Source organism: Triticum urartu, chromosome 6A (assembly GCF_056163025.1).
Source record: "Triticum urartu cultivar PI428250 chromosome 6A, HENAU_Tu73, whole genome shotgun sequence".
Lineage (NCBI taxonomy): Eukaryota > Viridiplantae > Streptophyta > Magnoliopsida > Poales > Poaceae > Triticum > Triticum urartu.
In genome coordinates, this window is record NC_141878.1 from 365,158,636 (window position 1) to 365,179,785 (window position 21,150).

The 21,150-nt window shown below is 45.6% G+C and overlaps 3 protein-coding genes and 1 pseudogene across 9 annotated transcripts; 2 read left to right on the plus strand and 2 right to left on the minus strand.

The window, feature by feature from the left end:
• Positions 1 to 1,442: 1,442 nt before the first annotated feature.
• On the plus strand, positions 1,443 to 4,034 carry LOC147965270 (serine/threonine-protein phosphatase 7 long form homolog). Its single transcript, XM_087530384.1, has 9 exons — positions 1,443 to 1,460; positions 1,551 to 1,628; positions 1,991 to 2,160; positions 2,277 to 2,508; positions 2,588 to 2,808; positions 2,888 to 3,203; positions 3,283 to 3,384; positions 3,460 to 3,624; positions 3,714 to 4,034. The coding sequence occupies exons 1-9, from the start codon at positions 1,443 to 1,445 to the stop codon at positions 4,032 to 4,034; spliced, it is 1,623 nt and encodes a 540-aa protein (XP_087386510.1).
• Positions 4,035 to 4,788: 754 nt separating this feature from the next.
• On the minus strand, positions 4,789 to 9,313 carry LOC147965271 (uncharacterized; annotated as a pseudogene). The gene is made up of 2 exons (XR_015607396.1): positions 9,182 to 9,313; positions 4,789 to 5,421 (listed from the first exon to the last, which is right to left on the minus strand). The product of XR_015607396.1 is annotated as an uncharacterized LOC147965271 (transcript).
• A 693-nt stretch (positions 9,314 to 10,006) lies between these two features.
• On the minus strand, positions 10,007 to 20,781 carry LOC125528194 (transcription termination factor). 6 transcript variants are annotated; one of them, XR_015608248.1, is made up of 12 exons: positions 20,582 to 20,781; positions 20,269 to 20,479; positions 14,227 to 14,575; positions 13,770 to 14,131; positions 12,979 to 13,124; positions 12,444 to 12,605; positions 11,582 to 11,704; positions 11,394 to 11,490; positions 11,211 to 11,259; positions 11,017 to 11,126; positions 10,744 to 10,907; positions 10,007 to 10,345 (listed from the first exon to the last, which is right to left on the minus strand). XR_015608248.1 is itself a non-coding variant. In XM_048678848.2 (2 exons), the coding sequence occupies exons 1-2, from the start codon at positions 20,717 to 20,719 to the stop codon at positions 20,327 to 20,329; spliced, it is 291 nt and encodes a 96-aa protein (XP_048534805.1). In that variant the 5' UTR covers positions 20,720 to 20,780; the 3' UTR covers positions 20,090 to 20,326. The 6 variants fall into 6 exon arrangements, 1 of the variants encoding a protein (XP_048534805.1); XR_015608244.1 differs by having other exon boundaries at positions 11,017 to 11,259; XR_015608246.1 differs by having other exon boundaries at positions 11,017 to 11,259; positions 11,582 to 11,784.
• PHT2;1 (phosphate transporter 2;1) lies at positions 15,335 to 18,496 on the plus strand. The gene is made up of 3 exons (XM_048678847.2): positions 15,335 to 16,071; positions 16,902 to 17,093; positions 17,253 to 18,496. Exons 1-3 carry the CDS (start codon positions 15,382 to 15,384, stop codon positions 18,063 to 18,065), a joined length of 1,695 nt encoding a protein of 564 aa, XP_048534804.1. The 5' UTR covers positions 15,335 to 15,381; the 3' UTR covers positions 18,066 to 18,496.
• Positions 20,782 to 21,150: the final 369 nt, after the last annotated feature.

Consider the following 21,150-nt stretch of genomic DNA (forward strand, 5'->3'; position numbering starts at 1 on the left):
CATCACAAGCAGCTCCTTGCCAAAGGTCCATGGGCCATTGTCCAGTGCATTTCTCTTCCCCGCCTCCTGATGAAAAAGGGACAAGAATCGGTTCTCTCCCATCTCCTTCACCTCCAGCCTCTTCATCGGGCACCAAATCTTGCCTAGCGCCAGCTCCATACCTCCTACATGTCCCGGTTTATCAGAGAACAACTTCCCCATTGCTTTAGCCACACTCCCCTTTTGCTTTGCCGCTCTCCTCCAGCCGATTTTCACACCCCTCCTCTTAGCCTCTGAGAGATTCATGCGCTTCAACTTGTCTTCAACACTGTCCATGGCTCCCGACCAACCTCATGCTCCCACACCTTGAAGATGGAAGAATCCGAACTATCCCGGAGGAACTAAGGGATGGTGGGGGTGTACGCTCGTGTGCACTGACACCCGAAGGCTGACCGGGGGGTGGGGGAGATGAGAGTAGCAAGGGGACAACCACCTCGACGGGAGACAGGAGGGGATCGGAGGGGGTGCGACCAGATCGACCCACCGCCGGGGCAAATTTGACAATTTTGACCTCTGGACGAAATCAATTCACAGAATGAACTGCCCGTGAAACTATTTCACGCCCCTGACCCTTTTGTGTACCGCCCACCACGCAGGCGCCACACCCTACGGTGTAACGCCCAGCTTGGGGGTGTTGCACGCCAGTCCACCGTGGTAGCCCCTGGGCCCGCACCTAGCACTGCAGCGCCTCCGAGCTAGGCGCCACACATGTAATGTGCAACGCCTAGCCATCGGGTGCTGCACTGTGACTTATCCACCGTGGCGGCCCTCTCCTCCCCCCACCCCATTGCACCACCAGTTACAGTTACGGAAACAACATAGCCGCGGCGGCGGCCCTCTCCTCTCCCCCTCTCAATCCCCTCTCCCAAATTCTTCAGATCTGATGATTTGGTCCGTGGATTCCTTCACCAATCCATCCTAGAAGGTACTCTCCTCCGATCCCCTTCTTTCTATCCATAGAATGTATGATATTTTGAAGATTTGGGGAACCCTTGTTTGAATCTTGCACCTATTAGATTTGGGGAACCCTTGTTAGATTAGAATGTTGCATGTATTAGAATCTTGCATGTATTAGATACCTAATTTAGCAACCCTAGTTTAGTATATTTTATTGAAAAGATATGGTTTGGATACATAGGTTGACATGTTATTTTATATGGAAAAGAGATTTGTATTAAATCTTCCATGAAGTAGGCCTAGTTTAGTTTATTTGTGTTGAAATTATATTTGTATTGACAAGAATGCTTTGGATACATATGCTTTGAATTTTGTATGTACTAGGCATACTTTAGTTTATTTGTATTCAAAAGATAATCGTGTTGACAAGAAAGCTTTCTTTCAAAATTGTTAGGATGGTTTGGCTTCTCGATGATCACTGGGACAAACAACACCGGTCGTACACTATGGCGGTGGAGCAGCGAGTAATAATGAAAGTGGCCGGTTTTATGAATTTTGTGTTTATTTCAAACACAAATGCCCCATATATAATGTTATGATTTGTTTGTTTGTAGGAGCTTGCACCTCTGAAGCTTCGTTCTCATGGGGTCACCCTTAGGTGGATGCGCTATGATGAGCGATACACACCGTATGTAAGGGAGACAGGACTTCTCCCTTTCATTTAGATGATCAGACGGTCGACGCCACCCAACAATGCTCCAGCACTCACCGCGCTTATTGATCATTGGCGGCCGGAGACACACAATTTCCATCTTCGGGCCGGGAAGATGACCGTGACGCTCCAGGATATTGCTATGATCACCGGTCTTCCTATCGATGGGAATCCTCTATGTATGAGCACCGATTCTGATGGTGGCGCGCGCAGATGAATGCCCTTATCGGTATGGTTCCTCCGGAGCCTCGGGAACCAGCAGCAGAAGACAAGAAGAAGGAAAGAGTCGCAGCCGGTGCTCCTTTCACGTGGATTACTGAGCACTTTGGTACTTGCCCTCAGGAAGCTAATGAGGACACGGTCAAGACATATGCTCGTGTCTACATGTGGTACGTGATATCCAGGGCTATATTTGCTGATGGCACAGGCATGAATGCTCCATGGATGTGGCTGAAGGCGTTGACCGTCTTCGATAGCAATTGGAGTTGGGGTTCGGCGACACTGGCTTACTTGTATAGACAGGTATGAAGTTGTTTCTTTTTCACTTCATTGCTACATTATGAATGCGATCTTGCTCTTAATTCAACCATGTTCTCTTTTATGTGCGGTTGGACGAAGCCTGTTGTAGGTCATCTGGAGGTATTGGTGGTTGTTTGCTCGCACTTTCCATATGGAGCTGGGAGCGTTTGCCGGTTGGACGCCTGAAGACCGTGAAGTACGAGGATTGGGACGACAAAGGCGACCCACTACGGCTCCCCACTTGGGCTTACAAGTGGGATGTGTTAAATGAGACGACAGATGATCCCTCGGTCATGTACAAGTTGTACCAGAGCGATCTTGATGCGATCACGCCTGAGCAGGTGAATCGACATTGCATAAGTGATTATGATGCTACTATTGTAAGTCTATATCAATTTTGCATTCTATCCCATTTTGCAGGTGGTATGGGAGCTGTATGGAACAGGAGACAGTTTTGGTAACCCTATAGAGTTCAGGCTGAATCCGATGTGCACTAGGGATAGGGATCTCTGGCGTATGCGGTGCCCACTCATATGCAACTGGGCGGTTGAGCTTCACCTCCCACATCGAGTGTGTCGTCAGTTTAGTTTGTTCCAGGCACACCCGCCGGAGTGGGAGGACACGGACAAGTTGCTACACGCGTAAGATATAATTAACCTTGAGCACTTAGCAGCTTCTCGGTGGTTTCGATGGTGCTAATATTATGTTTCTAACTTACAGGTTGGATAAGAAAAGGCAGCGGAAGATCAAGGATTGGGACAAGCATCACAGGAAGTATGTCGTACAGTTTGCGCTTAGTGTGGAGCAAGCTAGGGCTAGAAAAGGAGTCCAGCTTCGTGAGCACTGCCCGATCGCGTTCAACAACTATCTCACATGGTTTCTTGCAAGTACCCGTGTGGAGGTATGCAAGCCGGCGTATGCTGAGGAGATTTTGGAAGAACCCACCGTTTTTGATGAGGTAGCCCAGCACCAGTACAACGCATTAGTCAGGAAAGGCAACTCAGTGATCCCTTCAGCTCCAATGATGAACTTTGTGGTATTTTCCCTCTTTGCTTTTCATTCACACTATTCACATCTTCGCTTGCCTAACACGTTAATACCATTTCTGTTCATAGCGTGCCCAGATCAAGAAAGCAGCTGATGAGACCGAGACTATTCTTGAAACAACCCCGGCTGGCAAAAGTGATGGGGAAGGTGCACTTCGAGCATTCATCAAGGTTCACATCTCCTTCAAACTAGCACTTAACATGTGTTTCTACGTTCGATGTCTCATTCACTTGTACATGTTGCAGTGCCAGGGCCAAAAGTTAAGGCGGCTATCAAACCTTTTCGGTTGTCGTGACCCCGAGTATGTATCACCAAAACGGTCTAGGTCGGCGACACCATCAGATCCCGCTTCGGGGCAGGGCCATGGTGATCATTTGGAGGATGAGGATGTGGGTGTGGTCACCCAAGAGGTATGGCATGAGCATATATATCCAATTGTTGATGCATTGCTAACTATATCCTCACACACGGTCTTTCCATATCTTTTGTTGATGCATAGGTTGCTGATGATATGACCTTGGGGACGTACCAGGTTAGGTCCGCATACAGGTTAAAGCCTAGGACGGGAATCAACAAGTACACACCTGAAGACTTCACCCAAAGAGGCAAAAGGACAGTCGGCACCTCGCGGATGGCAGCTTTGGATGACTATTTGGATGACGATGTGGATGACGTGGAGGAACTGGAGCCGAAGCGGGAGCGGGTTCCTCTTCCTAGGAAGGTGAAGAAGTTAGCCAGCAAGAGGGGGGAGCAGCCAAAAAGCGCTCAAGGAACTAGTCATCGTCCTCTATTTGTAACGTTGAACTTGAAGTGGTGGTAGCTTGTAGTAATGTGGAACTTGTTATGTCGGTGAACTTGGAGTTGTGGTAGCTCTATGTTGAACTTGATCCTCTTGTATGTCTTAGTTATGTTGAACTTGGAGTGGTTGTCTTAGCAATGTTGAACTTGTTGTGTTAATAATGTTCAACTGTGACTGAAATGTTGAACTTAAAGATCCTGACTGCTTATTCTAGGAAATGTTGAACTCTGCCTGAAAATGACCCAGTTTGCAAGTTACATCCGTGCAACGCCTAGTCTGGAGGCGCCACACTGAGCAGTGCAACGCCTAGCTCCAGGGCGTTGCACTGCTCAGTGTGGCGCCTCCAGGCTAGGCTCCGCAGCGGCTGTAACTTGCAAGCGTTTTGTTTGCTCTCTGTTTAGCTCATCCCAGGAGTGCAACGCCTCAGAGCTAGGCGTTGCCGTTGCACTGCTCGGTGTGGCGCCTCCAGGCTAGGCGTTGCAGCGGCTGTAACTTGCAAACATTTTGTTTGCTCTCTATTTAGTTCATCCCAGAAGTGCAACGCCTCAGAGCTAGGCGCTGCACTGTACAGTGTGACGCCTAGCTCTGAGGCATTGCACGCCTGGGATGAGCTAAAAAGAGAGCAAACAAACCGTTTGCAAGTTACAGCCGTGCAACGCCTAGCCTGGAGGCGCCACACTGAGCAGTGCAACGCCATGGAGCTAGGCATTGCACTTGTACTTAGCGAATTTTTTGGCATATGCACACATATTCCGATGATGTGAAGTAGGATTGATACATAGCAAGCAAAGAACTGTGAAGGCAACATATGCACAAAGTACTTCACGACACATAGTACTTCACGACACATACTAGTTCATAATACATAGTACTTCACGACACATAGTAGTTCACAACCAAATCGAGGAGGAGAGATAGTAGTTCATGACACATAGTAGTTTAGAGGATAACACGATCATCGTCCACAAGCAATTTGAAGATGACATAGCTCTATTGCGTAGAGCAAGGCCCCTTTCCCTTCTTCTTCTTCCTCTCTTCTTCCTCCTCCTCCTCCCTTTTCCTTATGAGGATGACCTCCTTAACCACCCTCTCCATAAATATCTGATCCTCCCTCTCTTTTTTTCAGCTGCAATTGCCCAAAGCTTCATGGTTCCTTCTTCAAAATCCTTTTGACGCTTCTTCTGTGCCTCCTCACATTTCCTCACCAATGCTTTCTCCCTAGCACGCATCGCATTTGATGCTCTCACTTTTGCCTTCCTCTTCTCCTCAAGCTCCTCTTCCTTCTTCTTCTTTAGCTTGGCTGCATCCTCCTCTCTAAGCTTCTTCGCAGCCTTCTCCCACCATCCCGCCATCTCATCTTCGCCATCCTCCTTCATTGTTGGTTTGTTGGGTTGGGAAGCTGACATACCTACAATGAGTGAAACATAATGGTTAGTAAAGACAATAAGAACAAATGGAAGCACATGTAAAATAAGAACATGTGAAAAAGAAGAACATATGAAAAACAAGAACATATGAAAAATTATAGTTAGTAAGCAACATACGAAAATGGTCCATCGAGGTATCCAAACATTCCTCTATAACGACCTTGCCCTTGTCCATCACCACGACCAAGTCCATCACCAAGGCCAAGACTATCACCACGGCCAACACCACCACCACGAGCTCTACCACCACCACGGCCTAGACTACCACCACCACGGCCTCTTGTAAGTCCTAGTTGTCGACCTCTTTGTTGCCTAGATCCTCTTTGGCTAACACTTGGTTGGCTTGGCACTTGTTGTCTACCACTTGGTTGGCTTGGCACTTGTTGGCTACCACTAGGTTGGCTCCCACTTGGTTGCCTTGGCACTTGTTGGCTACCACTAGGTTGGCTCCCACTTGGTTGCCTTGGCACTTGTTGGCTACCACTAGGTTGGCTCCCACTTGGTTGCCTTGGCACTTGTTGGCTACCACGTTGTTGCCTTCGCACTTGTTGGCTACCTCTTGGTTGGCTTGGCACTTGTTGGTTACCACTTGGTTGGCTCCCTTGTGTAGCTCCTTGTTGGCTAGTGCTTGCATCATTTTTCTTGGACCTTTTCCTTGGTTTTGTACATTTTCTTTTGTTGTGGCCATGACCTTTGCATTCCCCACAACGGGAGCTCTCATGAGGCTCTTGGAATTGGTCGTTTCCCGCTTCGCGGCGGCCACCATGGCCCCATCCGTCCATGTCGCCTCTAAGACGCTTTGTCCTACGTCTACCCCGTTTAACAACCTTCAACTCCGGATCCGGCCATAGTTGAACTCCATGGTACTCCGGCCATTGTGATTGGTCAAAGTATGGGTGAAAGCGGGGAGCCCATGTTTTCTTGACCATCATGATTAAGAACTCCAACTCCCTCATGGTGCGTGGGTGATTGATGTCCACATTTCTAACGCGACCGGTGGTATACAAGTGTGAGCATGGGAGATGAAGCAACAATGGCCTCCCGTAAGAGCAATCACATTGTGTTAACGACACCTTGAAAGCCCGACCTCCATGTTGCCGGCCATCGTTTGTGGTTCCTCCTGGCTCTTTCACTTCGTACTTCCACTCTTCGTTGTCATATAATATAGCTTCTTCTGAGTCTGCCTTCCGTGATTGAAATTCTAACCATTCATCAACCTTGGGTGGGAACTTGTACTTGTACTTGCGCGGGTTCTCACCCGCTATCTGTGCATCAGTTTGCATCGAGTACTTTAGAAAGTACGCATTCATCTTGTCAAATGTGTATTGAACTATTGTCGTCACGGGTAATCCATGTGCACCTTTGAGCACCCTATTGAAGCATTCGACCATATTGCTTGTCATTTGACCATATCTCCGGCCATCTTCATCAAAAGCACGTGCCCACTTGTTCCGGTGTTGAATGTGCCTATTGATAAAGTCTTGGCCCCCGGGATCAAGTTTTTTGTGTGCGAGCAATTTGTTCAACAAAGTGGTGAACCGCTTCTCGAAGAAAGCGAGACAACAATCTTGAAGATCATCGGCCAACTCCTTAAGGCCACATGCCCTATAGAAGTTCGAACAAAAGTGCCTCATGCACCATCGATGGTGCAACGGAGCATGCCCGGGAATGTCAATCTCCACCGCGTTAAGAATTCCTGGATGCCGATCCGATATGACACAAATTTCCCTTTGAGCGGGTAACACCTTCGTCCTCAAAAGACGCAAAAACCACTCCCAGTTGTCATTGCTCTCCGCTTCAACCAAAGCAAATGCCAATGGCAACACCCGGTTATTGGCATCACTTGCTATCGCAACCAACAAGGTGCCATTGTCTTGTCCGGTCAAGAACGTGCCATCAATGGCGATGACCGGCCTACAGTGTTCGAAAGCCCTCACGCATTGCTCAAACGCCCAAAATGCATGGCCAAATACTCGGACTTTCCTTCCTTCATGAACTGTTGTTTGGTGCCCATGAGGCTTGACCACATGAACCATGCCCGGGTTTGTGGCAGCCATGGCTAACAACAACCTAGGGATTCGGTTGTATGCGTCCTCCCAAGTACCATACAACATCTTAAATGCGGCTTGCTTCGCCTTATATGCCTTGCCGTACTTCACCTTGTAATAAAAGGTGGCTTTCACAAGGTCAATGGCATGTTGGACGCTCATTATTGGAAGTGTGGATATTGAGTTCGAGAGCCTGTAAGTGATGAACTCGGACGTGAGTTGTCTGTGGTCTTGGGACACAATCTTGCCATCCACCCTTTTGCCTCGGCACATGTGAGTTGGCACACAACTGACTACGTGCCAAGTGGGACCTCCTTTCCATGGTCTTGCACACACAATCCATGGACATATTTCATCTTCACATGCACATGCAACCGTGTAGCGCACATTGACGTCCGAGTGCACCACCTTGTGTGGACGATAATGCGTAACCGAGTAGTTGTCGAGCCACATCTTCAATTCCAAGAAGGTTTCGAACTTAGACCCTTTAGCAATCCGGTTCTTGTCGTCTCCCAAATCACGGTGAGAGCTTGGCCTAACCCCAAGAGATATAGATTTGTCACCATCCACAACGGCTTCATCCCCGAGACTAGCATCCTTGAACAATGGTGTCTTGTGATCCCAACCGAATACCTTCTCGAAAGCTTCGGTCTCCTTCACTGTGAACCCGTCCTCATCAACTTGTTCATCGGGACCTTCGTCATCCGAATCCGGTGCATATGCACGGGAAAAAGGGATGGAATGCTCCATTGTCTCTTGCAAATGATATTTGTCGAGATCACCCACATTGTTGTCTTGGAGATCAACTTCATTGTCATCGTCCGCATACTCATCATTGTCCTCTTGCAAAGCTTCATCTTTGTTGTTTGTAAACGGGCTCAATGTTGGCCTCACTTCTTGGGTCAAAAGAGGTTCAACAATTTCATCTCGCTTCAAGGGTGGGGGGCTACTAGCAACCAAAGGGGGGGTTCCGGTTCAAGTCCAAATGCAAACTTGAATCAACCTTGTTCGTTGCAAATAACTCAAGAGCCTTGTCAAGTGATTCGGCCACCGTTTCCTTGTATGCAACCCAACGTTGCTCCGAGTTGACACGCATTGTCTTCCAACGAATGTGCATTCCAAAACCTACATTATGCCTTCCCTCCAACTCAACGATATCACTAGGGTCCATCCAATTCAAATCTTTCCTCACTTGTTGCAAGAGCTTCGCATAGCTAGGACCACTATCAAACACCATGTCAAGCTCATCCGGATCCGGTTCAATATTGCCTTTCAAGAAGGCGTATTTGTCCCCATGATGAACAAACACATATGTTCTTCTCATCCCTATAAGCATTCAAACAACACAACGTAACATTGCTTCCATGAGTACTAATTTAAGGATTAACACGGAATACGAACCCTAAAATATATATCAAACAACAACTCTAACCCTAACCATAACCCTAACCCTAACCATAACCCTAACAATAACCCTAACCCTAACCATAACCCTAGCACCAACATAAGAACACCCATAAGAATAACCCTAACATACTAACAAAGCCTAATCATAGGAAATTGGCAAACAAAGATCTCACATATCCATGTAAATCTCTAGATCTAAACAAAACTAGGGTTTGCCCAAACTAACAACAAATGAGCAATTAGATAACATTACTTGGATCAAAACAAGGGGATCGGAGAAGATTACCTTGAGGGAGGGTTTGACTTCGAAATCCACAGATAAATTCTTCAAATTTGCAAGATTTGAGAGATGATTTGAGATGGGGAGAGAGTGGGAGAGGGGCAAAGCTCGGGTTGGGGTGTGTGGGGTGGGGGAGTGGGGGAGGGGGACCCAGCCCCTATCTAAGTCATAGTGCAGCGCCCGACAGCTAGGCGCTGCACATTACATGTGTGGCGCCTAGCTCGGAGGCGCTGCACTGCTGGGTGCGGGCCCAGGGGCTGCCACGGTGGACTGGCGTGCAACGCCCCCGAGCTGGGCGTTGCACCGTAAGGTGTGGCGCCTGCGTGACGGGCACTACATAAAAAGGTCAGGGGAGTGAAATAGTTTCACGGGCAATTCATTCTGTGAATTGATTTCGTCCAGAGGTTAAAATTGTCAAATTTGTTAAAATTGTCAAATTTGCCCGCCAGGGACAAGGAAAACCTAATCGCTCTGCTTGTCGCCAACAAGGACCCCACCGTCACACAGGGGCCGGACCCAGATCAACATTTTGCAGCAACTAGGGGCAGGGGCGCGCCTCCTCTGCATGCCTGTGCGTCCTAACCTTGCTGTTGCATTTATCCATGGTTCATGGTCCTTTTGAATCGTTCAACAACTTATTATATTGGTGGTGCATCAGTGCTTGTCAGAGACAGACAGGAGCAGCAAAGAAACAAAATTCCAACTCCTGCAACTGCACGCTATCTAGACAGGAGCAGCAAAGAAACAAAATTCCAACTCCTGCAACTGCACGCTATCTTTGACTTTTCTTTATTTAGTTCAAGGGCCAGTCTGAATAATACACACCAGAAATTCACTCAAAGTATAATTAGCACCATCTTATTCATAATCCCACGATGTAACTATGAAGGCTTAAAGTCAACAGTTAGGAAACTCTTCAGAATGAAAAATCATTCTGTTTATTCTTACATAAGTTCAAGTTGCCACTACTGAATTTGTAATCTTGAAAGCGTCCTGGATCACCACAGTTACTGCAAATGATGCCAATCAGAGAATTCTTGTCGGCACAAAGCTCCAAACCTATACATGAATGGTATTGTACACGAAAAATGATTAAGACAGTGAGAATTTAGCATGCTCTTTATCAGCTCCTTCACCTTCTAAATCTTTCCTTTAAACTTATTTCCAGATCTGCAGTAAATATGTGTGCAGAAATCAGTCCTCGTCTCATCGGCAAGAAGGAATAAAGATCTATAAACTTCGGGTACTATTTTCGTTACAAAACTGAAGAGCGAATTATTGGCATCTACATCATGCAAAAGGAAAGTAGTTGTTGAGTTCTTAACCATTTGAATGGTCTAAATAGGACAAAGAAATCTGTCAATTTGTATAAGAGAAAAATAAGAGATAATGAGTTCTTAACCATTTGTATGGTCTAAATAGGACAAAGCAATCTGACAATTTGTATAAGAAATAAATAAGAGATAACGTAAACAACAGAACAAAAGGGTTAGGTTCAGAAAGTAAGGAAGCAGTGAACGGCAAATCATTATCAAATAAAAAATCAAACAACGAAAAAGAAACATTACCTATGCATAATTTCTTGGCTCTGTAGGAAATCAAGACCCTTAAGGATATGGCAGGTGAAGTTGTGGACAACAGATTCTGTCATTGCACCACAATGTTGACTAATGCACTTATTAACTGAACCCGGATGAACATATTCCAGGTATATCTAGAATCTATCTTGTGTCTGCAAGGATCCATATAACTTATTTAGCAAACTAACGTGATGGAGCCATTGAGCTATATATCTATGTCTATGTACTTTATTATCAAGAAATAGTTATGGATTATTTTGCCTTCTTTCTTCAGGGTACGGGTATGAACAATCTTCAGCGCACATAAACAACTGAAACAGCAGATAGCTGCTACTCCTTCCCTTGTTCTGCATCAGCCGCCTGTCTTTCCCCTGTACAATTTGCTCAATAGTGCTGCAGCAACTGTATCTTGGTTTCAGTTCAGTTGGTTAAATCCTAAAAAGGACACGACTCACCTGTTTTGATTTCGAAGTAGAGCAAGACAGTCCATCGTCTGAATGAAGCCTAGTAGGAAAATATCCAGGTTATAAATTCGCACACATACAAGTAAAAAGTGAACACAAATTACCAAAGGTCAATTTCACACAAAGCAAAGAACATTAGGTATTTACAGAGGATTGTGATATATGTACTCATACTTTGATATGCAACGGATCAAAAAAAGCTGTGTGTACATGTGTGTACTTCGTCCATGTCCAGAATAGGTATGGATGATTATCAACAACAGCGTCAGACCTGCATCGTGTACCAATGATCACCTAAGTCCAAAAGGCTTATAAGAATCAAAAAGTGAGAAAATAATCATGTGCTAAACGAGCACCCCTACCAGCCTCTCACTGCAAGGAATCCATCTCCCGATGAGTAGATCTGGAGGTGAAACAGGGGGAATTGAAGCGAGAACCAGACTCACGTCAAGCATACACCAACTCACCGGCTTCAATTAGTAGAACTGGAACCACAAAATAGTTGAACCGATCATAATCCAGATTGCCAGATTAGACGGTACTGAGCAGTTTCATCCATCCCGCACTTACCTCAACCCATTAAAAAGCTTTATAAGCTTTGTAAGATTGCACATTTCAATGGAAAAATAAACTTTAGATAAATACTAATCCCTCGGTAAACTTTTATAAGACGTTTTAGGTGTACAAGTTTATAGAGGGAGTACTTTCTAAACTAAATGAGGAAACCAGAAGGGGTGTTTGATTCTACTGCGTCCTACGACAATGAGTAGCAACACCATGATTTTAAGAATTATAGTAGGTAATTTTGTCACTTGTAACTATAAATCGATCCATACGTTGCGTTCTAATCTTGATTTTGTTTACTGGCCTATAAAAGGAACAATTGCATTAAAATACATTGTGTTCGCTTCGGTCCATATATTTTATCTGATTTCAGGCCCTAAGCATTACCAAGAGTCCAAGACTAATAACTATTTCATTTAGTTCCCAAATGGCAGGGATGTGAGTACGCCATACACCATATTCAGAGTTGATGAGACTCAAGAATATTAGTTCAAATAGGGCAGCATGATGGGAAAGAATATTTAATGGCATTTACAGGATGCAATCCAAACAACAGTACAAATTATTTCACAAGTGATATAACCTCCAAATAAAATGTTGTCCTACTTTATGCCGACAGTAGAGTAGAGCTCATCACAGTGGCATCAATAAGAAAATTACCTCGACTTCTGATTTCCTCACTGTTTTAATCATGAATAGATCATCTTGGATTAGATAAAAGAAACTTCTGCTCTCTCCAGGCAAAGGCAGCGAGCTTCTTTTGCTTTGAGACAAAGGAGTGGGAGAATGCGGTCCTGCCACAGATTGTGCCCTGCTCAACTCCTGAAAAAGTATATCCATACATAATAGTTAGATGCATAATTATTTTCCCTTTTTGTACGTAACTAATTTTCTATTGTTGGTGGATTGCCGGTGATAGTTGCACTTGCAACTTGTCATTTTTAAAACCTTAGGACCAACAATGTGGCCTCAGACTATGTTTAAGCACAAACCAAATTTTGGCCTGACAGAGCATAACAGTGACATGCCTCTTAGGCATTAGTGCCAGCTAATGGAGAGAAAAACAACTCTGCTGCTCTCGCCAAAGCACAAAATATTTACCAGACTAAACAGCAAAGATCATTTTTAAGAATCTAAAGCATGCATTGTTGATTGTAAGAATAATAAAGCAAGGTGCTAACTTCTCATGGTTTACCTGACTTATAAACTGATTGGCGCAGGAGTTTGTTTCCTTAGCAAAACTGGTGACAAAAGGGCATGAACAATGGAACCCTCCAACTGTGTTGTGGCAAGTTGCAGAGCCATGGCAGGGGCCTGGACTCTACGCACATTCATTGACATCTGCAGTGAAAATCAAACATAGCGCACGATCCCTATAGTGAGTCTTTTGAAGGCAATGCAATAAACAGATCGGCGATTGGAGTATATAAAGATAACTATAACGTGACACTTGATTTAGACTTTATGTTTGAAGAACTGGGTTGCAATTATACTTAAGAAAGTATCAAGTAAAAGTGAAAAGGTAATAACAAGGGCATTATCTGCACTGTCTTTTATCAATTATGGAAGTGAGATGACATTCAAGATGCAAGGCATATCTAATGTAACAAGCTGATCAGAAGTACGTGAAAAACAAGTACAATATATACAGATTTTTAGTATAATGTTTTTTCCCTCCCTTTTTAGGTTGTTGTTCTCCCATTAATATCCATCTACTTACATAAGTATGCGTAGAAGTTTATTTGCGACCTCCATTGCCCAATAGACACAACCCACACAGTCTAACCACTGATTTTCCTTCCTCTATTCCAATTTTTTGCATGATTCAGACAGGAAAATAATTTGTTCATAGTGCAAATCCTTTTGAGTTTGATATATAAAGTGCAAACTAAAAATGCATGCTGAGCTGGGAGAGCAACATGTTTGTGCATCCCCCAGAGATCCTGACACTGAACTCAAAGAAATCAACCAAAATCAACTCTTTACCTAGGTGCTCTGCAGAAACTCCTTCAAACTCTTCAGTTGGGGATCCAAAGAAAATGATCCACATCTCCACCCTGACCTCGTCCCCGTCCTCCGTGGGCTTTCAGTTCGACGCAGACGGCGTCGTGGGGTGGGAGCAGCGCGAGCATGAGCTGAGGTTGGATCTTCGAGGGGCTGGGATGGACGGATCCGCGGACCATTTAGTGGCCCTTGGAGAGGAGGAGCTTGATGAGCCACGAGGCGATGAAGCCTCCTGCGCTGGTCACGCACACGCTCTTCCTAGCCGCCGCCGCCTCCATGCTCTTTCTTACTCCCCACTCCCACCACCATCACCCCCTGCACGAACCTCCTCTGCCACGCATCTCCTGCAGCCACCTCCGTGCGAGTAAGGGGGGAAGGAATGGGAGGAGGCAATGTGCGAGAAGGGGATCAGGGAAATCGAGTGAAGGAAGAGACGTGCCTGCGAAGGGAGATGACGGCGGCGGCGCGTGTGCGTGGGGCTCGATTGCGGCGAGGCGTTATCTGGGGAGGTTTCTTACAAAAAAAAACAAGTTTCTATACCATACAGTAAAATCAAGAATGACGTGGACACGCCCATCGACCGCCCCTTGCGCGACTGTTAATGGGTGGTATGGTCTAGCGGGGTGCCGACCTGTGGATATGACACCGGCGCCGTAGCTGATATAAAGGAAACCTCCGACTCCGAGACATGGACGCCAATAATTCCTCTCAGCAGCCGTCTGGACTCGAGCACAAAGTGGTTACATTTTCCCTGTGGTCCTTTTGCCAGCAGCACGGTATCATCCCATCTGCTATAACAAAATGGCAAAAGCAAATCACAATCACAATGCAGCTTCATACACATACCACAAGACTGACAATAAATGAACTGCACGAATCTTGGACCACAGCCGTTCTTGCAAGAGGACACAATATCCATGAGATGTCCTCTACTCCACAACACTCTGTTACATTGTCATCAGTAATAATTATACATTGTTGTTGTTGTTGCCATCAGTAATAAGTATGGCGCAGGAAATTCTATAGTGTGTATTAACAAAAGCAGTGAGAATAAGAACAGTAAAAATGCATGATGTCCTGAGAGGGACACTAGTTCCGGTTACTCTACACAGTGCATAACACAAACATGAAACGGCAAAAGGAACAGAAGAAACATCATTTTGCTTCAATCAAAATCCAACTACCCTAAGAAGATGCTAATGCCAGGCTAAAGGCCAGGCCAAGAATCAAAACAACAGGAAGAGACACGTATTTGGATCTTGAGAAGAAACGGAGTGGAGGGAGGTCCAGTCCAGACATCCATGCAACAGAAAACAAACAGTCCAGCAGCCCGCTGCGACCCCAGATTATGGATTAGGCGGGAATCTTGCCGATATCCCCTTCCACCACTCGTTCCTTCCCACCACTCGTTCGTCCCAGCCCAAGCTGGGCCACCACAGAAAGCAAGCTCTTGCTTCCATCCACAGCTCCCTCCTATGGCCACCGCCCCCCCCCCCCCCCCCCCCCCCCTTTCCTCTCCTGCTCTCCACTGATCATCTCATCTCTTTCTTCTTGGTGCCTCCCCCCCCCCCCTGGTTTTTGCTTCTGCCACTCCATGTCTCAATCTTCTCCTTTCTTTTCCATTGCCCCCGCACATGCTGGAGCAGGAGGGCAAGCTGCGGCTGCCGCTCTCCTGCTCCGTTGCCCTGCCGCTCAGCTGCCACCTGCCATTCACTGCTTCCGTCTGGCTAAAGTGTCGCCTGCCAAGACACTGAGCTCGCACCTGGTGCTTCCGCGCGCCACACTCTCCTCCTTTGCAAACGCTGACGATGGCTCCGGTGCAAACTCAGATGCCTCGGGGGAGCAGAGCGGAGGATCCGAACTGTCAGAGATGGCAAAGGCATTCCATATTTCACCACGGATGGCCATGTCAATCTCTGTGGTGATTGCATTTGCAGCTCTCACTGTTCCCCTGGCCATGCGCTCACTGCTCTTCCATGGGACGACCAAGATGAAGGTGCTGGCATATCTGACCCTCTTGTCAGGATTCTACATGGCATGGAACATTGGAGCCAATGATGTGGCAAATGCCATGGGGACGTCGGTCGGATCTGGGGCTTTGACTCTCCGGCAGGCAGTGCTGACTGCAGCTGTGCTAGAGTTCTCTGGTGCATTCCTTATGGGCACCCATGTCACCAGCACCATGCAGAAGGGCATCCTCGTCACATCCGTCTTCCAAGGAAATGATTCTCTGCTCTTTGCTGGATTGCTGTCCTCCCTCGCTGCTGCTGGTACATGGTTGCAGGTAACATTCCGTCACAGATAACCCTTTTGAGATTTGTTATACCATGTCAATCAGATGACGCGGTCCCTTGGTTCCACTAGCATCAATCACATAATTATTCAAGATTCCCACAGTTTCGTCTATAAAAAAACAGAAGATGTAAGATATCTTCAGTGCCATATTTATGATACTACTAGTTTCACCTATCTGACAGCAAAAACCTATGCACTTGTAGATGCTAGTTGATGGAGTGCTTGAGTTTTGGCATGCAAATGCTATCTCTGATTCTAGGGAGCCTGATTATATAAGAAACTTTTATCCGAAGATAAGTAAGAAACCAGCAAAGGGAAAGGCACTTGACAGATTCAAATTCAACGTTTGGTTTTAGCCTGGTTGATGTGGAAATCAGAAAACTTTGATCTAAATTTTGAGTTTTAGGATCCAGTTATAGGCAGATTCAGGATCATCAGTTCAAACTTCAAGTGCACCTCACTTCCAATTCACAGAGGTTGCTATCGGAACTTTGAACAACTACTTCAGTTAGGGAAAGTACAGAAACAACAAATAGGGGTAACTGAACAGAAAATGCTAATATATTATGCTGGAGTAAGAAATTTTAGTGGATCACTAATTGAATTATTAGGTAATATGTTTCATCTATTTGTGCAACAGAGTGTTGATATTGATACAATCGAGTGAAAATTCAATGCAATTAGCATGCTTACCAAAATATATTTTATCATCACCAAATATAATATATCCACAAGCAATGCACTTGAGTTTACAGCCTTGAGAATGTAGCATATATTCATAAGCATCTGTCTGGATTACCCTTTTTTTATTTCTTATAGGTTGCTTCCTCTTATGGCTGGCCTGTGTCAACTACCCATTGTATTGTTGGGGCTATGGTTGGTTTTGGGCTGGTATATGGAGGGGTCAATGCAGTTTTCTGGAGCTCCTTGGCTAGAGTATCTTCATCATGGCTTATTTCTCCTCTGATGGGTGCTGCAGTCTCATTTCTTGTTTACAAGTGCATACGCAGGGTGAGTACTATACTAACTTTACTTGCAACATGGTAAATGAGAAAACAAGACATCTTTGTGATATTAGTCAGGCATCTTATTGAGCAGATAATCACAGAAACTAAAATCTCCTAAATAAAAGACACAAACACTATTTCTACTAACCATGTTTCACTTCAGTTCGTGTACAGCGCACCAAATCCAGGTCAAGCTGCAGCTGCTTCTGCACCTATTGCAGTTTTTACTGGTGTCACTGCAATCTCGTTTGCCGCTTTCCCTCTCAGCAAGACATTTTCCATTGCCGTTCTGCAAGCATTAGTATGTGGGGCAATAGGAGCTGTCTTTGTTAGCAGGGCAATCAAAAAACAGCTTGGTGATCTACTGTCTTCGGAAGCAGAAAAGATAGCAACAGCTGACAATACAGATGTTCAGCAAGGTGGATTTGACGTCGCTGGCCCTAGAGGAGCTCAACTGCAGATTGTCTACGGCGTATTTGGCTACATGCAGGTCCTGTCAGCATGCTTCATGTCATTCGCTCATGGAGGCAATGATGTCTCCAATGCCATAGGGCCTCTGGCCGCAGCTTTGTCTCTTCTTCAAGGCGTAGCAAGCAGCGCTGAGATAGTCATACCGACTGAAGTCCTTGCTTGGGGTGGTTTTGGAATTGTCGCAGGGCTTACAATGTGGGGTTATAGAGTCATAGCAACAATTGGCAAGAAAATCACCGAATTAACACCCACAAGGGGGTTCGCAGCAGAGTTTGCGGCCGCTTCTGTGGTCTTGTTTGCATCTAAGCTTGGGTTGCCAATATCTGCTACACATACACTTGTTGGTGCAGTGATGGGTGTAGGATTTGCAAGAGGTCTCAACAGAGTCAGAGCAGAGACTGTTCGTGAAATTGTGGTCTCCTGGGTGGTCACAATTCCAGTTGGTGCTTTGCTATCAGTCATCTATACATTAATCTTGACCAAGATTCTGAAATACTTTATGTGAGTGCTTTGTGAGATACAGTTGCTGTTTTGAGAGGTCCAGCCGTTGTCCCTAAATTTTTTATGCTGTAAAAGAATGTGTAACAGTGAATAGATGAGCCAGTTCCGGGAGTTTCCAGCAGAGAAATTGAAAAGATTTGTCAGAGAAAATAATCATTTTCCTGGCAACAAAACATGATTAGGATAAAGGGTTTACGGTAAATAATCATGTTTGAGACTCCCAGCTTCTTCATCTTTTATCTCTAATGTACCACCTATATGACTATATCTTTATATTTTCTTCCAGAAGGTGGAATATTTCAATTTCTTGTAGAGATATGATTAATTGATCATACATAATAGACAATGGTTCGTCTCACTACCCTTGTAATTATGCCACATTGACGATATTGCTGTTTCAGCGCCACTATAAATGTGAATCTTTTTCTTTTCTTTTTTCTTTGGCCAAAATGGAAGAACCACGTGATAAATAGTAAAAGGCAAGTTCGGTATTACATGTATGTAGAATTGCTGAAAGTAAAAAATAACAATGAGATTAGAGGAACTGGTCATCAACCCGCGGGGCTACATGAGAAATATTTAGTCTTATTGAAGAACACAAATAAGTAGGATTTATTTTTATTGAAGAACACAAATAAGTATGATTTATTTTTATTGAAGAACACACATAAGTAGGAATGTCTGAATAAATCCACAAGGAAAAAATCTACGAAAAACTATACAGAAATACGATTGGTTTATTATCATTTCAGATCTTGGTTGTCTGAAAGGCTGATCATTATGTTTCTCTAATTAGTCTTTGAGAAGATGGTTTTTGCACATGTTCACTAACTCTATGACGAGTAACTTCCTGCCATGGTATCATTCTGTTTACTAACTAGTCTTGAGTATATCAATGGGTATGACTTGATGGGACATGTTTTTCAACAATTCTCATCAGATTTGTGGACAAACTCATCAGTAACATAGTAGGATTTCCTTTTTGTGGGCACAAGCATGGAAGTACTTAACTGAACTTGATCAACATCAAAATTTCCTTTTCCTTAAATCATATATGTTCATGAGATCAAGGATAGACGATATATGATATCCTGACCATGCACACTATCGTGGATGTAAGGGTGGGGCCAAAAGGTTAATCTGTGCATGCTAAGGATTAGGAGCATCAAACTATATATAGATAGAGATGACAGACACAGAAGATGGCACGTCGAACCTTTACTAATATTTACCATGGGTTAGGGAATGGACCAGGATCAGGGCACCCGTTGGCATCAACGGTTATGCCCATGTATGTAGCCATGAACTTTCTCCACCTGATACGACGCCTAAAACTTCTAGCAGCTACTTAGCTACTCCCTCTGTCCCACAATATAAGACGTTTTTGTAAGCTATGTTAGCTTGCAAGAACGTCTTGACGGAGGGAGTAGTTTATATCCTCCACTACTTCACAGCTTACTCAATCATTGCTGTTGTGTCGTTCCGCTTCTTCCTGCATGTGCTGCTCCTGCTATGATGACTCTTTATTAATGAGAATGAGAGGCCCTGGAAAGCAGTCCACTGAAATTTAACCAACGTGGCTAAATTTTGCATCCACCGGGAGTCAAACCTAGGCTAGGAAGGTGCAGACACGCCACTGCACTCTCACCACTGGGCTGGGACCTGGTCCTCGTCAATAACCATAAGTCCATAATTTTGATCCATTGCCTCTCAATACTTGGTAAATGCTTCCGCTCACATAGAGATGATCTACTTGGCACCCATGTTTCATAACTGGAGTAGTCAAACATTGAACCCTATCTCTAATCGAAATGATACAATCCAATCTCTATGGCGGCCATCCACAACACTAAATATAGATTGACCATAACAATTTACATACATGATGCTTCAGAAAGGAATACAAGGGGCGCGTTAGTTTATCACATGTCCCTAGCTTCCAAATACAGATACCCAATATCATCAGCATATCACTGACTCACTGTAAAGAAACTTGACCAAGAGGCACAAGGCAGTAAGGCATTCACATAGAGTAATGATTGATATCGGTGTTTCGATAAATACTTGACAGCATTAACAAGCTAATCCAAGGGTAGGTAACCCCCCGAATCGTCAAAACACCATGTAGCAAAGTAAAGTATGATAGCTTGGACAGATTGATCTAATAACTAGAGATAATTGGGGATCTCGGGCTGCAACAAGCGTACAGATTGGTTCGCAGAAAGGGCAACGTCTCGGGACTGGAGCCTGGGGGAGCAGGACGGCTCAGCCGGTTTCTTGGTCGAAGTCGTCCCCGTCGGACTCGTCGACGTTGTCGACGTCGTCCTCCTCCACCTCCGCGTCGTACTCCTCCTTGACGTCGTTGGTAGGCTTGCCTATGATCACCAGGTTGCTGTTGGTCTTGCGGATCGCGTTCAGCTGAGAGGCGAGAGCAAGAAAGAGCAGAACGGGGCAGGCGTTAGAGCCGCGGCGTGCGGTGGGGACGAAGGACACGGGCAGGAAGGGGAAGAGCAGCAGTACCTTGTCCTCGAGGTCGGATTCGGCCATGGCGAGGAGGAGCTCGTCCTCCTGGGTAGTTGCGGGCACGGGGAGGAGTGTGGACGCCGGAATCAGCGGCGGCGACGGCCACTGCCGCATCAGCGCCGGGAATTGCAGCATCTCCTCTTTCACCACTTCGCCGCCGCTACTTCGGTTTTTTGGGGGGGGGGGGGGGGGGGGGGGGGGCGCGGGCTGCCGAAGGCCAGGTTTTCCGCATGCGTCAAAACGAAATCACTAACACTGTGTTTGAATGTATGTATTCAGGCTCCGAATTGTGAATTGGTATTGGGAGGTTCCAATTCAGCTGTTTGGATGGCCTTTGTATTGGCAGGTGGAAACGTATCTTAATACAGAGCGTGATTTTCCCCACCTGTGCACGTTGCTGGTGAATACCAAGCCCGAGGCCTTCGATTTGTTCGAAAACGCTCGCTCCCGCAAAACGTATCGCTTCGTTTCGCCTAGGAAAATAGACAGACATCCGTGGAGGTACCGCGCCTCCACCCATGGAGCTCCGCCCTCGTCCCTCGCTCGCCGGACTCTAAGGACCCCCT